The following is a 14,644-nucleotide window of genomic DNA, read 5'->3' as shown; positions in this document are numbered from 1 at the left end:
CAACGGCAACAGTAGTTTATTTAGTCTTTTGTTATTAAAGCAGGCTAACGTTAGCAAGCTAACGTTTAACCATGTGGTTTAACCAAAGCCAAGTTGGTTTTGATTTCTATATCGTCTCTGGTTTAACTAAGAGCATTGTACCTATGTCGAGGATTATTTTTTTTTTTTTGTAGAGTACTTGGAAGATCAGCATGACTGGGTGGCAGAAGAGGGGGGAGAGGCAGGGTGAGAATAGACATGGAAGACCCTCACTGGGGAAGAGGTCAGTGATTGAGGAGGGGGAGCCATGAGGTCAGGCTCTGAACCAAATAATATCCAATATTGTGAACCGCTAACCGCATACTTTGAGACACAGTTCGATTGAAATAAAGAACTTTTACTCTGTCAGTTTTGGTGCGGGTACAATAAATGAATGACTTCTCTCCATCCCTCTCTCCATGCAGGTCCACTGTCACTAATATGTGGTGGTGAAGTTCTCTGCTCAGCTGACAGAGACAGGAGATACAGTCCATTCTGTTCCAACTAGGTTACCTTAGCTCTCCTCTATGCACATCACTCTGGGGACTTCCTGCAGGTAACCATGACATCCACCAATCACCCCCGTAACTTAATCATTAGTGGTACTGAGAGTTCCTCTAATTTCTTTGATGCTGTATGAAGGCATTGTGCCATAGGATATTTGACACGTAGAGAGGATGATGACCTGCTGCTGTCTATTGGTTAGAAAGATGGTTCTATACTGAATGTATGTGACAGTCATTGCTAAACAATATGATTAGTGTAGGTAAGGGATGAAGTGAGAACGTATAGAAGGATAGCTCTCCTCGCGGTGGGTTGGGCATGACATGACAGCAGGCTGTTCAATACTGAGCCATGCTGACTGACAAGTGGTGTTGATTGGTACAGGGCAATTTCATTTATTTGACTAAATGACTATCCATAGTTTCCTCTTGATACAGCCACGGCAGTCTTAAAATGGACTGTTACCTTGAATGCAACTTTAAGATGTTAAAAAACATTTTAACTCCAATTGAACTCTGACATTTCCTGACATCTTATTTTCTTCTCTCTCACTCCAGTTATTCTCAGGAGACGGGTCAGTGTGTGTAGAGGGAACACGTTTGACCAGGTGGAGTCAGACTTCTACTTCATCGCCCTGGACCACTATACCAACAAGGCAGAGGACGCCAAGTTTGGACCAATGAGTCACCAGCTCATCTTATGCCTTACACAGTTCCGCACATATCGCTCCACCTTCCTCAAACTCCAGTGCCCTACTTTTGTTTATCATTTTACCAATGTCTATGGATTGTACAAGGATTTGAAGTTGGGACATTGACTCCATACTAAATCTAATTCCATCTCCTATACTGTTCTGGCCTCTCTATAGATTATGCTGATGCCCCGTTGTAAGAACCTGGAGATCTTCACTGGTTCTGAGGGAGGTGATGTGGCCACAAACAGTGCCTGGGACACCTTCTAACACTACTGCTGTCTGGAGAACAGCCAGAGGGTGGTCAAGACATCTGCTGCAACTTCATCTTTAGTGTGTCAGCTCTGCTGCACCTGGGAGCTGAAGGTATGACACCGCATTCCCAACAGTCATGTATGCTTAAACATACTTGTGTTTCTTAAAGAGTCAAATCAGTAGTTTAAACAACAAAGTGGATCTCCCAGCCCGTTTCAGTAAAAAGCTGCGGGATGGGGCTGGAGAAATTTAACCACCCTCTCTAATTCATAGACAGAGCTATGGATGCAATGACTGACCAGCACGCATCCTTCAATAGATTTTTTAAAATATATATATATTTTTTAGAGATGACCCAAGGTTCCTCGCCTTGGACCTCCTCCAAAGGATTTTGAGATTGATGCGAGGGGTTAAGGAGAGATGAATTGGGACAGAGCTCACTTATTCTGTTTGCACTGATATCTTTGTTCTACTTGTGCCATTTCCACAGATGGCCCCGGCTTGCTGATAACATCTGATCTGACTCTCCCTGCGATTTGACTCCTGCATTACTGACTTTTCAATAAAACTTCCAATGCCAAATTGTAATAATTTGAGATTGTAATTTATAGACAATGGTAGTTCCCAATCACCAAACATTGCACTGAGGACAACCGATTTAATTGTCTATTAAATCATTTTTCCTCAGTGCAATGTTTGGTGAGTGCATGGTGTCGTTTTGACCTCAGTCCTCCTTTGAATACTGTGCATACTGATTCAGTTCTAAAACAACCATCAAATCCATCCTCAACTCCATTACTTCAACAGATTGTCCAGTCTGCTGATTATTATTGGCTGCCACCTGCCCTCCATAGAGGTCCTGCACGACTCCAGGGCAAGGAAGAGCTCGCCGCCGACCCCTTCTACCCCCTCTTCCAAAGACTCCTCTCTGGCAAACGGTTCAGGTTAATCACGACCAAAACCCCCACCACCTGAACAGTTTCTTCCCCCCGTGCCGTGGCCCTCACCAACCGGCCAACTCGGCCACGATGATCCTCTCCTCCATGGACTTCGCACTATTCATCCACAGACTATGCACCATCATCCCTGAACATCTCTTACATGCATCATTTATAAAATGTAGCTTATAGTCTTCATATAAGCTACATTGCACATGTGGATCTTTGGAAATTCTGCATCTATATTCTGTTTATTGTACTGGATGAACTGTAGCAGATTCTGCCCTTTGTGTCCTCTCTCTCGGGAATCGTCCTCTGCTCGCTCGACCACACTTCTCTCTCGACTCAGTGTTTGCTTACGCAATGATGCTTCATCTTCGCGTGTGCCATCTCGTACGCGTTCAACTTTTTAATTGGATTTGACAACATACACCTGGTGGGTGATAGAGGACAACAATGTTAAGCTTGAGTGGACAAGTAACAGCATGGAATTCAATTAAGGAGATGGACAGGTGAGAGCGGGAGAAGAGAGAATCTCCACTTAGAAAAAATGTGTACCCCCTGTGCCACCACTGTGATGACCAGATGACTGAGAAAATGTAGTCAGATTAAGAGAGCTGCTCTTTGGGGCGATCCATGTATCAGTCAGGGCCAAAAAGTAAAGGGACTGAAAGGCAGCATAGGCTGAGATGAACTCAGCGTTCCTGACCGCAGATCAGCAGTTCCAAACAATGCCAGAGACCAGGAATTTCACATGGTTTGTGCGCACAGGGTACACTAAATTAGAATGGTTGCAGCCAAAGGGTGGGGAGCATCTGTAAAGCCTACAGGGAGAGGAGCGAACTGGGATAGGAAACACAGTTTCCAAAGCTACAAAAGAGTAAAATGAGAGAATCTGAAAATAACTAGGTAAAAATACTCAATTGAGAGAGTGGTGTAGAGCCTTGCCCTCTTTCCTTCCTGAAATATATTTCACTTTTAGATGTGTGGAGCTGTACTCTTTCCTTCCTCAAATATATGTCTTTATTCCATTATTTTACTTTTAGATTTGTGTAATTGTTGAGAATGTTGATACTACTGCACTGTTGGAGCTAGGAACACAAGCATTTCGCTACACCCGTAATAACATCTGCTAAATATGTGACCAATAAAATTACACTTAATTTAACACAGCAGAACAGTCCGTTTTGGCAACAGCCTTAGTTGAGATGAATCCGCCGCTTACAGCTGCTGAGAAAACAGGAGAGACTTAAGTTCTAATGGCCTTGCAAAAGGTGAAGAGCACACCTCCCAGTACTAATTGCCTAGGTTGATATGTCTATCATCTGCAAGTTAACAGCAGTCAGCAGTTTGCACACCAAGTAGGCAGCACTTAATGTACAGTTGTGGCCAAAAGTTGAGAAGGACACATTCATTTCCAAAGTTTGCTGCTTCAGTGTCTTTAGATATTGTTGTCAGATGTTACTATGGAATACTGAAGTATAATTACATGCATTTCATAAGTGTCAAAGGCTTTTATTGACAATTACATGAAATTGATGCAAAGAGTCAATATTTGCATTGTTGAACCTTCTTTTTCAAGACCTCTGCAATCCGCCCTGGCATGCTGTCAATTAACTTCTGGGCCACATCCTGACTGATGGCAGCCCATTCTTGCATAATCAATGCTTGGAGTTTGTCGGAATTTGTTTGTCCTCAAGTTCTCAATGGGATTAAGGAGTTTCCTGGCCATGGACCCAAAATATCGATGTTTTGTTTCCTGAGCCACTTAGTTATCACTTTTTCCTTATGGCAAGGTGCTCCATCATGCTGGAAAAGGCATTGTTCATCACCAAACTGTTCCTGGATGGTTGGGAGAAGTTGCTCTCGGAGGATGTGTTGGTACCATTCTTTATTCATAGCTGTGTTCTTAGGCAAAATTGTGAGTGAGCCCACTCCCTTGGCTGAGAAGCAACCCCACACATGAACGGTCTCAGGATGCTTTACTCTTGGCATGACACAGGACTGATGGTAGCGCTCACCATGTCTTCTCCGGACAAGCTTTTTTCCGGATGCCCCAAACAAATCGGAAAGGGGATTCAGAGAGACTGACTTTACCCAAGTCCAATCCCTGTACCCTTTGCAGAATATTAGTCTGCACTCACACCTGCCTGCTGCCATTCCCAGGGGCAAAAATCTGATATCAACTTGAGGGGACAATTACATGAAATTTTCTCAAGAGCAATTCCTGAGGGGGACACCAAAAGTAGAGCTGTAACACATAGCCTACATTGTAATATGGTAAATGTATATTGAGGAACCAAAGAAATAAGGTGTTTGCCGTACTCCTAACTACCGGTACCCAAAACTACACAACTAATCACAACAGCAATACCATTGCCTTTAACAAATCTTAGTTCAGTCACCAGTTTAAGTTGAGAGTGGGGGTATCCATGGCATTTTCCAATTATGTTCCTATTTTACAAGTCAACAAAAATTGACAACCTTTCATAATGTTGCCAAACAAAGACTCAACAAACTTACCTGACACTCCCTGTCTCTGCCAGTCTGTCCCTGCATATCTGTCCCCAACTCTGCTGTCTGTGTGCCATCTGTTGCCTGCTCTGCCTAATGACATCATTGTGAAACATTTCCATTAGAATTTAATTTCTTTCTTATGAACATTTTATCAACTAGTCTGAGATATTAGGCTACTAGGGTTCTTACTATGCGTTTTGGTGTATTGAAAAATACTCTGATGTCCGTCTTTTATTTTTCTGCCATTTTTCTACCTGGCTGGCTACACACACACAGTGTGTAGGTTATTTACAGTAGGAGATGGGCTTCTATCATCTTCAATCATTCTATTTGGGCTTCGATCTAAAAGGTAGCTAGCAAATGTGAAACGGATTAAAATGACAAGAGTTGACAGCTGTATGAGTTCACCATTTACACAACATATGCTGTAACCTTTTGTAATTTTAATAGTTTGTTTCATATTGGCTGGCTTCCAACAATAGCTGAATTTGCAAAGCTAGCGAGCACCAATTCAGTTTCAGTGGTGTTTGCTATAATCTTTGCTACCCGGGTTAAATAAAAGGTGAAATAAAATAGATAAATAAAAGTTCCCTTGCGACAATTTAGCTTTTGCAACGAGACCATTAAATATATTTAAGACAATGTTAGAAGAGAGTGTAGTTCTGTTCAGTTTGGATTTCAGTTTATCGCTAACCTTATCACAGGGACTTTGAAGCACTAACTTACATCTACATGCTGATCTTGGAATAAATTAACGATAGCAAAGATTCCATCTTTGACGACGCCACATAAATGGAATAGGTACTAGCTAGCTTAATAGTTAATATTTGCGCGCTAGCTCTGCATATTCAGCTAGTGTGTATGCGCGATTGACTGGATTAACCTCACGTCAGTTACGTGCATTGAGTGCCTTTCAGACAGTAGATACGACCTCTCTGTTACCTAGCAAGCTAAGGAACTGGCAGTGGATCAAACCATTGTGAGGCAAAGGGTGGGGGGGGGGGGGGAGGTCGCAATCTTTTGAAACTTAAAAACGCGCTATTAAGTGTCTATAATCAGCACAATTGCTTTCATTGCGTATTATTAATATTATTTAAATTACATAGTTATGTTTCAGTGATATATTGGGGGGACAAATCCTATTTTTCCCAGGATGGGGGGGGTTGTGTGTCCCCCGTCCCCCCCGGGATTTCCGCCCCTGGCCATTCCTGAGCAAGCTCTGTGCTGGTGGTGCCCCAATCCCGCAGCTGAATCAACTTTAGGAGATGGTCCTGGTGCTTGCTGGACTTTCTTGGGTGCCCTGAAGCCTTCTTCACAACAATTGAACCACTCTCCTTGAAGTTCTTGATGATCCGATAAATGGTTGATTTAGGTGCAATCTTACGGGCAGCAATATCCTTGCCCGTGAAGCACTTTTTGTGCAAAGCAATGATGATGGCACATGTTTCCTTGCAGATAATCATAGATGACAGAGGAAGAATAATGATTCCAAGTCCTCATCAACACTCACACCTGTGTTAACGAGAGAATCACTGACATGTCAGCTGGTCCTTTTGTGGCAGGGCTGAAATGCAGTGGAAATGTTTTGGGGGGGATTCAGTTAATTTGCATGGCAAAGAGGGACTTTGTAATTAATCTGATTACTCTTCATAACATTCTGGAGTATATATGCAAATTGCCATCATACAAACTGAGGCAGCAGACTGTGTGAAAATTAATATTCGTGTCATTCTCAAAACTTTTGGCCACGACTGCAGACAGCCCTAGCTAGCAAATATACATTACTAGACAAATTATACTTACCACTCCTGGAGATATCAGGAGTTTTTTTTTTTTTTTTTTTTTCAACCTTACTTTACCAGGTAATTTAACTGAGCACACATTCTCATTTATAGCAACGACCTGGGGAATAGTTACAGGGGAGAGGAAGGGGGATGAATCAGCCAGTTGGAAGCCAGGGATGATTAGGTGACCATGATGGTATAAGGGACAGATTGGGAATTTAGCCAGGACACCGGGGTCAACACCCCGACTCTTACGATAAGTGCCATGGGATCTTCAGTGACCACAGAGAGTCAGGACACCCATTTAACGTCCCATCCGTTAGACGGCACCCTGTGAGTTGAGCGGTTGGAAATCATTTCTCCGGGGCTCTACGTCCTTTCCAACCATTACACGATCACAAGAAGAAATACAAAAAATAAAATGCCACTCCAAATTCACTCCAGTCATTAAAATCACAATTTAACCAACACCCCATCTATTTTTTGACTACATGGACCTACCATTTGGTTTTAAAGTATTGAAACCAAAGCATTTTAATAAAAACATAATTGTAAAAGGTGCTCATCATTTCAAATAGGCTACATGTCATATTAATATATAAATAATATAGCCTATTTTATAGATAATAGAACAAAAAAAAGGATTTTCAGTTTATAAATACTTTGCGACAATGACAGTTATCTACACAGCTCGTTCCTTTCTTTCAGCATGTGCACGTAGTAAGTACACCATCATGCTTTCGGGATACGCGTCTTCAGATTCCACAATGATTCTTTAGGTTGTGGACACTACATCACTGCACTCCCTCTCTTGCTCTTCATCTTTGTAAGTCACCTTGATTTTGCACCTGTGCATTTTATCAGTTTCTTTATGAAAATATTTTGCAAACTCCATGACAGTAACTAAAGCAAGGGGCTATTAGCAGCACACAGCCTACGAATGCATGCAGGGCCTGGCATTCCCTGATCTCGTGAAATGAGCGCTACTGGAGCGGGTGAGAAGGCCGATGCTCCAGCCTTTGGGGATAACGCTCAGCGCTCCATCTCCGCTCATATGCTCTGCACAGGGCAATGTCCCCAATTACTGCCCTGGGATATATTTGGGGAGACCAGAGGAAAGAGTGCCTCCTACTGGCCCTCCAACACCATCTGGTATCCCATCCAGGACCAACCCTGCTTAGCTTCAGAGGCAAGCCAGCAGTGGTGTGCAGGGTGGTATGTTGCTGGCTATAGAATGATAAGTATAGTCAAATAAACTGATTCCTGACATGTTAGCGCAGCGGGAAGATCATGAACCAAGAGGGTGTGAGTACAAATCCCAGGTGAGGACATTCTGCTCAACCTTAGTAATGCTTGTGTCCTAAAACACAGTCTTAAAGCCTAGGCATTAGGTTCAAAATTGTCAAAAACGAACTCAGAAAAGTGTGTGCGTGCATTAATAAGAGGCCTGTTATAACAGTTCTGTGTGTGTAGAATGACCTCATGATGTCTGGGCACTCAGCCAATACTTGACAGAAACTAACTGGTTCCTCTTAAGTTAACTGGAGACAGAGTAAAGGATATATCCTGCACACCAATGATAAAGCTATTGTTCTGTCTGGAGGCTGTTTCTGGGCCAAAGATGCATTTTGTGTGTAACCAGTACGACCATACATCATCTGAGCCGACAGTTAAAGGCACTTGAGCTACTGTTAGACGTATGCCTGGAGTGACTTCCTGTCATTCTGGCCCCTATTGTCCTCACTGAGTTGCGACAGACTGAGGCAACCTTTTCACTCAGTCCCATCACACACAAGGTCACGTGTTTTACAGATGCTTGCATGGGGTAGCTTGACTATATAAATGATCCTGTACTCTTTGTACAGGAGGCTCTCACTCCATCTCACCTGCGTGGGTGGGGCGACCAGCCTCCTCATTATATTACGTTTTTAATAAAAAGTAATAGCTTTTGATTTTGCCTCTACTCGTTATTAGTTTAAAAAAAGGTAGAATTTCCAACACAATGTTCAATAATAATTCCTTTATAAATGAACATGCACAATGTAATCATCTACGACTCTACGTCAAAGTGTCTTAAAAATGTACATTGAAAACACTATGCTAAAAGTACTGTGTGGGAGTATCCCTAATCTTGCCAACAGAAAAGGAGCCATGAATGGATTAATGGTTCACCAATCAGGGCCTTGATTGGCTCGGCAACAGTAACAAGGCACGATATGTAATGAAAACAAATTTGGTGGAGAAAGTTTTTGGAACCATCAAGTGATATCCTGACAACCGATAAATAAAAGGTATTCTTGCAACGTTCCCATGAAACATGTCTAGAACATTAATATTTTACATTCGGAGATCATGGTAACCACGTTCTGGGTAAGTTCTATTTGACGTGGGAATGGAAACATTCCTATGAAAACGTTAGCTAATGACCTAATGAGACTCTTAAAGGAACATTCTCAAAGTTCCTCCTGGAAGGAGCTTTGAATTGGTCAGTAGCCTACAGAGTGGTCTGCTTCTGCATCTTACATCTGTAGTTATTGAACTCTGCCTCCTGGACCCATGGGTTGAGGCACACTGGCATATCCAGGATGGAGTGTCATGCACTCCACCCTTCCTGTCACCTGACTGCACCTGTCCATAACCTCTAATACATGACATAGATGGAAGGGACTTCATCACCCACTGGAGAATTGGCTATAGAACCTCACCCAGAGAGCTGTGCAGGTCAGTGTGTGGTTAAATAGATGTGATTGGGAGTCCCATAGGGCGGCACACAATTGGCGCAGCGTCGTCCAGGTTTGGCCGTCATCGTAAATAAGAATTTGTTCTTAACGGAGTTGCCTAGTTAAATAAAGGTTGAATGAATTAGAATGCCATTCTAGTTCTGCTTAGACTCTACACAAAACATATTTGTATTTGCTAGTTAAGTGTAGACATACTGTCTTTATAAGCACATCAATATATTTACAAATGTTGTCTTTGTAACACGAACACACCCATAGATCTTTTGTTGATAAATGTATCAAGCTGGGCATTGTTTGTGCAATGCCATCATATAGCCTACCCCTGTAGGGATATTAGTCGTTTTGGGATTTCTCCCCCAGGAAACATATCAGTCGACATAAGAGACAAAACTAGCCAGTTATAGAATATTGTGTTGTATGACAGCTGAGCTGACTGAAGACCACAGGCATTCAACTTGCAGTTGATATCGTTTCCATGGTAACATGTCTTTACATGACATGAAACTTTGAAAGTATCTTGAAACTTAGTTAGCAAGGTGTTGTAGAACAAGTGTCTTATGAAACACATTCCAGATCCTCATTCTTGTTATCTTGGCATAACTTTGATTTGACAGAGAAATAGCTGCAGCTGGCTAGCCTATCTATCCCCAACCTATGCTAGCTAACTGCTGTCAGCATGGCTAAACACAGGGTCAGCGCAGGCTTTAGCCTACATAGAACTGAATTAGCTGACCATCGAGATGACGAGTCAGTCAGAAGGGGAGAAGTCCTCAACTTCAAAACTTCTTTCCATAGCAAAGCTACCTCCTCATTTGGGTGCACCCTGCTCATCCACTCTGGGGGGGCTCGGAGCTCTGGGTCCCAGCTGACGATCACCCCGATCATGTGACCATTCCGCTCCATGACGACATCACCCACACGCAGGAAGACGAAGGGGGGGCGCGGCCTACGGACCGACCGGGAGGCTGGGGGGATAAAGAGAGGATATGTGGTAAAGTAGGAGGAGAGAATAAAAAGGAGAACTTCATACCAATCAGACCAGTAACAGGAAGTAAACCCAGACTGGTTCTGCAGGGTTTCTCCCCTTCATTCCTGACTGACAGACACACCAAGAACAAACAAACACACACCTCCAAAGAAGCCCAGGTCATTGTCTTGCAGCATGACCTCCAGAGCAGGAGACTCTCCAGGAACCTCTCCCTCCTCTTCCCCTCCCACCAGCACCCTGGGAGTTAGAGACAGACAGTGTTACCATGGCTGCTTCCAAAATGGCCTGTGGGGCCTGGGTCAGTCTGCAAGTAGTGGATACTATAAGCTGGTGTATAATGTAACATGAGTGAGGTAAATGTAGCCTTTTTTTTTATACATTCTGCATTACTCCGTCAAGGGAATAGTCTTCTTTCTAACAAAGATAATCTACATACATATCAGGATGTTGTGTATCCTTGGTAATAATCAGAATTAATGTAAACATAACTTGTCAAAAAAAAAAGTGGTCTCTTGTTGTTTTCTCATATCCCAGCAGTAATGCCTTGCATTACGCCTGGGAAGAAAACACTTTTATTTGCTCAACTTGCTATTGACTCAACTTACCAAAGGTAAACACTGACTAGATTAGCCCACAGCTACAATGATGCACTTTAATGCAAGTTTTAGGAACACATATTGAAGCTTAGAGACCCCAAATAATGTATAAAATGATATACTTTGGTTTAGATACAAGCATCATAAAACCTCCGACAAATGTTTTTTTTTTACCTAACTTAGCACTTTCTCCATGTGTTCTTTTTCCTTCACAGACTCCATGAAATGATTACCTCGTCCTAAATATTTGGTGAAATTATGAATTGTGTGTATGGTTTCCTAGAAACATTGGTGGCTCAACTTACCCCACTCACCCCTACAGCAGGGGGATCAAACTCAATTTCTGGACGACCGAGTATCTGCTGGTTTCTGTTTTTTCCCTTTGTGTCCAATTAAGACCCAGACAACCAGGTGAGGGGAGGTCCTAACTAATCAATTACTTTAATTGATCAAATAAGTACAAGGGAGCAGTGAAAACTCAGACACACAGCCCTCCAGCAATGAGTTTGACACCTCTGCTATAATGAGTAATGCTGTAGATTTACTAGAGGTAAATGTGACGTACGTGATTCTATCCATAAGGTCTGCGATCCACTCTGTCCAGACAGTGGTGTTCAGGTAGGACTTCCGCCACTCACCCCACATACCCAACAACCTGGTCGAGACAGACACATTAATAACCCTAACCTCGGCCTAACTCGGTCCAGATGGCGGTGTTCAGGTAGGACTTCTTCAACTCAACCTAGATACCCTGGAGCCTGGTAGAGACAGACATTATAATAACCATAACCCTGATCACAGATACCCAGAAAACTGCAGTAAAAACAGAAACATTATTAACCCTAACCCCACACCCTGCAGTCAGATATTTCACTTATAATATTAGGAGAATAAAGGTAAAAGAAAAGCTCTCATATGCTGTGCCATTGTTTGTTGCTAGATTTAGAAAGGTGGTGGCTCTCAGAATGGTGAGGTGTAGGTGTGTGCTAGCAGATGAATGAGTGCCATGCCATTAGGGGGTCTGAGCGGACCGTTACCGTTTGGTGGCGTGGTAGCGCTGCGCCACGGACGCTCCGGTCCACCGGGAGATGAGGTACTGGGCTGGTAGCGCAGAGAGCAGTAGGGTGAGCTGCAGGATGGTTGCCACCGTTAACTGGGGCATCACGACACCTGACCTTACCAGACAGAGAACAGGACAGAATTATCAGTAGGCTAAAACGGTTGGTGCCAGCAGGTAGGTATGCCTGCCGTAGGCTATATAAATAAATAAATCATTTGAGCACAAGTTAAATTGAGTTTTATAGTCGGTTTTCTTTCATAAATAGCAGCTGAACCAAGCAGGCCATGACTATGAAAATTGTGTATTCTGAATCAGGTGGATGTAAAATGTTTTTGTTTTTTTTAAATGGAGAAAAAAATATGTAAATACAAGATTTCGGATTTAAATCGTCAATAGCCAATTCGACAGGCTGTTTGGCTCATCTCAGTGACGAAGAACTTAGCAGCCGTTTCTGATTAATAAACAATGCCATGCTGGTGGGTGGTAACTAGGCTTGGGCGGTATCCAGATTATCATACCAACCTTGTGCCATACCGGGATAGTCGGTAATACCAGCACTGAACACAAGGGATGTTATTTTCTAACCCCCCAGCCTCTAATGCACTTTATAGCATTGCTAACCTTTGTATGTAATATCCCATAGAGAATGCTAACTAAATACTAATGAGCGCATTGCAAACATTTTATACAGTCTAACTATTTTCAGGAAAGACAATCCAGCTCAAAAAGTTATACAAGTAAGTCAAACATGCTACTCACAAATATTAGACAGCAAGGCTCTTGATCCAGGAGGGGATTCTCTGCTGTTACCAAACTAAGCTTGATTTTGGAAGAATCTTACCACTTAGCTAAATGCTACTAAATTAGAAAACCAAAATGCACAACTGCAAAGAATTTAGCACATTTTAGTAAGTTAAGATTTATAAGATATCTAGCTGGCAAACATTTACTTGCGAATTCCATACTGTAACTAGATCACCAAGGCACCAATCTCTCATCGTTGTGTGTTTGTAAAGAAATACCACGTGACTTCAAAATGAAAAATTGTGACAAGAGAAATGAAGAACAGGATCTTTATCTCCTAACGTATTGCACGTTGACTGCAGGGATTTACTTAAGTAGCTACAAATATTCATATTTATAAAAAAAACTGCTACAAAATAGTTTAAATGATATTGAAAGAACAACCCGTGGAAATTTCCAAATATACGGTATACCGCCCTAGCGGTAATATTAAAATAAAACCCAGCCCTGAAACTAAAATGTAGGTTGAAAATAATATGTCATTATTAGGAAAAGACATCGCAGTCACTTTGCATGAAGTGGGCAGTTCAAATTTATCATACTTTGATCAATAAGTCATCATTTTTGTCATTGTGCAACGTCAGGGTAAGCTCTGGCAATCGTCTTTAAACTCAAAAAAGTTGATTCCTACTGGTGTGGGCATTTAAAGAAACAAATGATATATTGTGTATCAGGGAAGGACATTTGTTTGGGGGGGGGATTTTCAATTCCCCCTCCCCAAAAAAAGTGGCTTTATTCACCATCCACCTGATTCAGAATACTCACCTGAATACTCATACTCCACCTGATACTCAGAAAACACAAAAAAACATTAAAAACACTTCCTCCTATCATGACAGACTATCCAGGTGAATCCAGCTACAACCCCTTATTGGTGTCACTTAAATACACTTCAAATTAGAGTAGATGAAGGGGAGGAGACAGGTAAAGAAGGATTTAAAGAAGAATTTTGTATGTGTGCCAGTCAGAGGGTGAATGTGCAAGACAAAATCTTTAAGTGGCTTTGAACGGGGTCGGTAGTAAACAAAGTGTGCAATGACTATGAAAATGATATACACTGAGTATATCAAACACTAGGAATACCTTCCTAGTATTGAGTGTTCCTAATGTTTAGTATGCTCAGTGTATATCATTTTCATGGCACACTTTGTTTAAGAGCTATAGAAGATTTGTGTGGATTGTTGTCTGTCCACCCCGATTCAGAAGTCAACCATTTTCATAGTCATGGCAAACTTGGTTCAATAGCTATTGGCCAGAAAAAAACGAACATCCAATGTAAAACTAATTTTACTTTGGTGCATATGGTCCATTTTTATTAATTGATTACATTTTGTCATAGCTCAACTGCCATATGGAAACATAAAACATAGTCCTATTCTATATGCAATAACTTTTTACTGTTATCCACCCAAATTGTATTGGTCACAAACCCATAACGCAGTCATGCATTTTTTCATTTGCAAAAGAAGGCACACACTTATGCTATGATGACACAAACCAACTGCTTTCTAAACCGACAGCTTTCTAAACCTAGCAGACATATTGGAAACCTTATCTTACCGTGATTATAAGAAATCCCGAGTCAAATCAACTTTTAAACAACTATCTGCCTGACATCGTTCCTGAGGAAGGCGACTAGTAAAGTCAGTTGACAGCAGTTGTGCTGTGGTGTGCGGAACAAGCCATGGCGCGAGGAGAAACAGCTCAGTGGTTTCGGTCTCCCTCTGTAGTTATATTTACATAAATAA

General features: G+C 42.0%; 1 protein-coding gene across 2 annotated transcripts in view; it reads right to left on the bottom strand.

Moving 5' to 3' along the window:
* The window catches only part of si:dkey-261l7.2, a 22,216-nt gene extending 7,572 nt beyond the window's left edge, over window positions 1–14,644 (bottom strand). Inside the window, exons 1-5 of one of the 2 annotated variants that reach the window (XM_029774420.1) lie at window positions 14,457–14,644; window positions 12,070–12,207; window positions 11,598–11,687; window positions 10,579–10,673; window positions 10,253–10,413 (exon numbers count right to left, since the gene is read on the bottom strand). In XM_029774420.1, coding sequence (XP_029630280.1) covers window positions 10,253–10,413; window positions 10,579–10,673; window positions 11,598–11,687; window positions 12,070–12,194 — 471 coding nt within the window. In that variant the 5' untranslated portion in view covers window positions 12,195–12,207; window positions 14,457–14,644. The remainder of the gene's footprint in view (window positions 1–10,252; window positions 10,414–10,578; window positions 10,674–11,597; window positions 11,688–12,069; window positions 12,208–14,456) is intronic. The other variant, XM_029774419.1, reaches the window with a different exon arrangement.

Source organism: Salmo trutta, chromosome 14 (assembly GCF_901001165.1).
Source record: "Salmo trutta chromosome 14, fSalTru1.1, whole genome shotgun sequence".
Lineage (NCBI taxonomy): Eukaryota > Metazoa > Chordata > Actinopteri > Salmoniformes > Salmonidae > Salmo > Salmo trutta.
The sequence above is the reverse complement of the archived record's forward strand: the minus strand, read 5'-3'. Positions and strand labels throughout refer to the sequence as shown.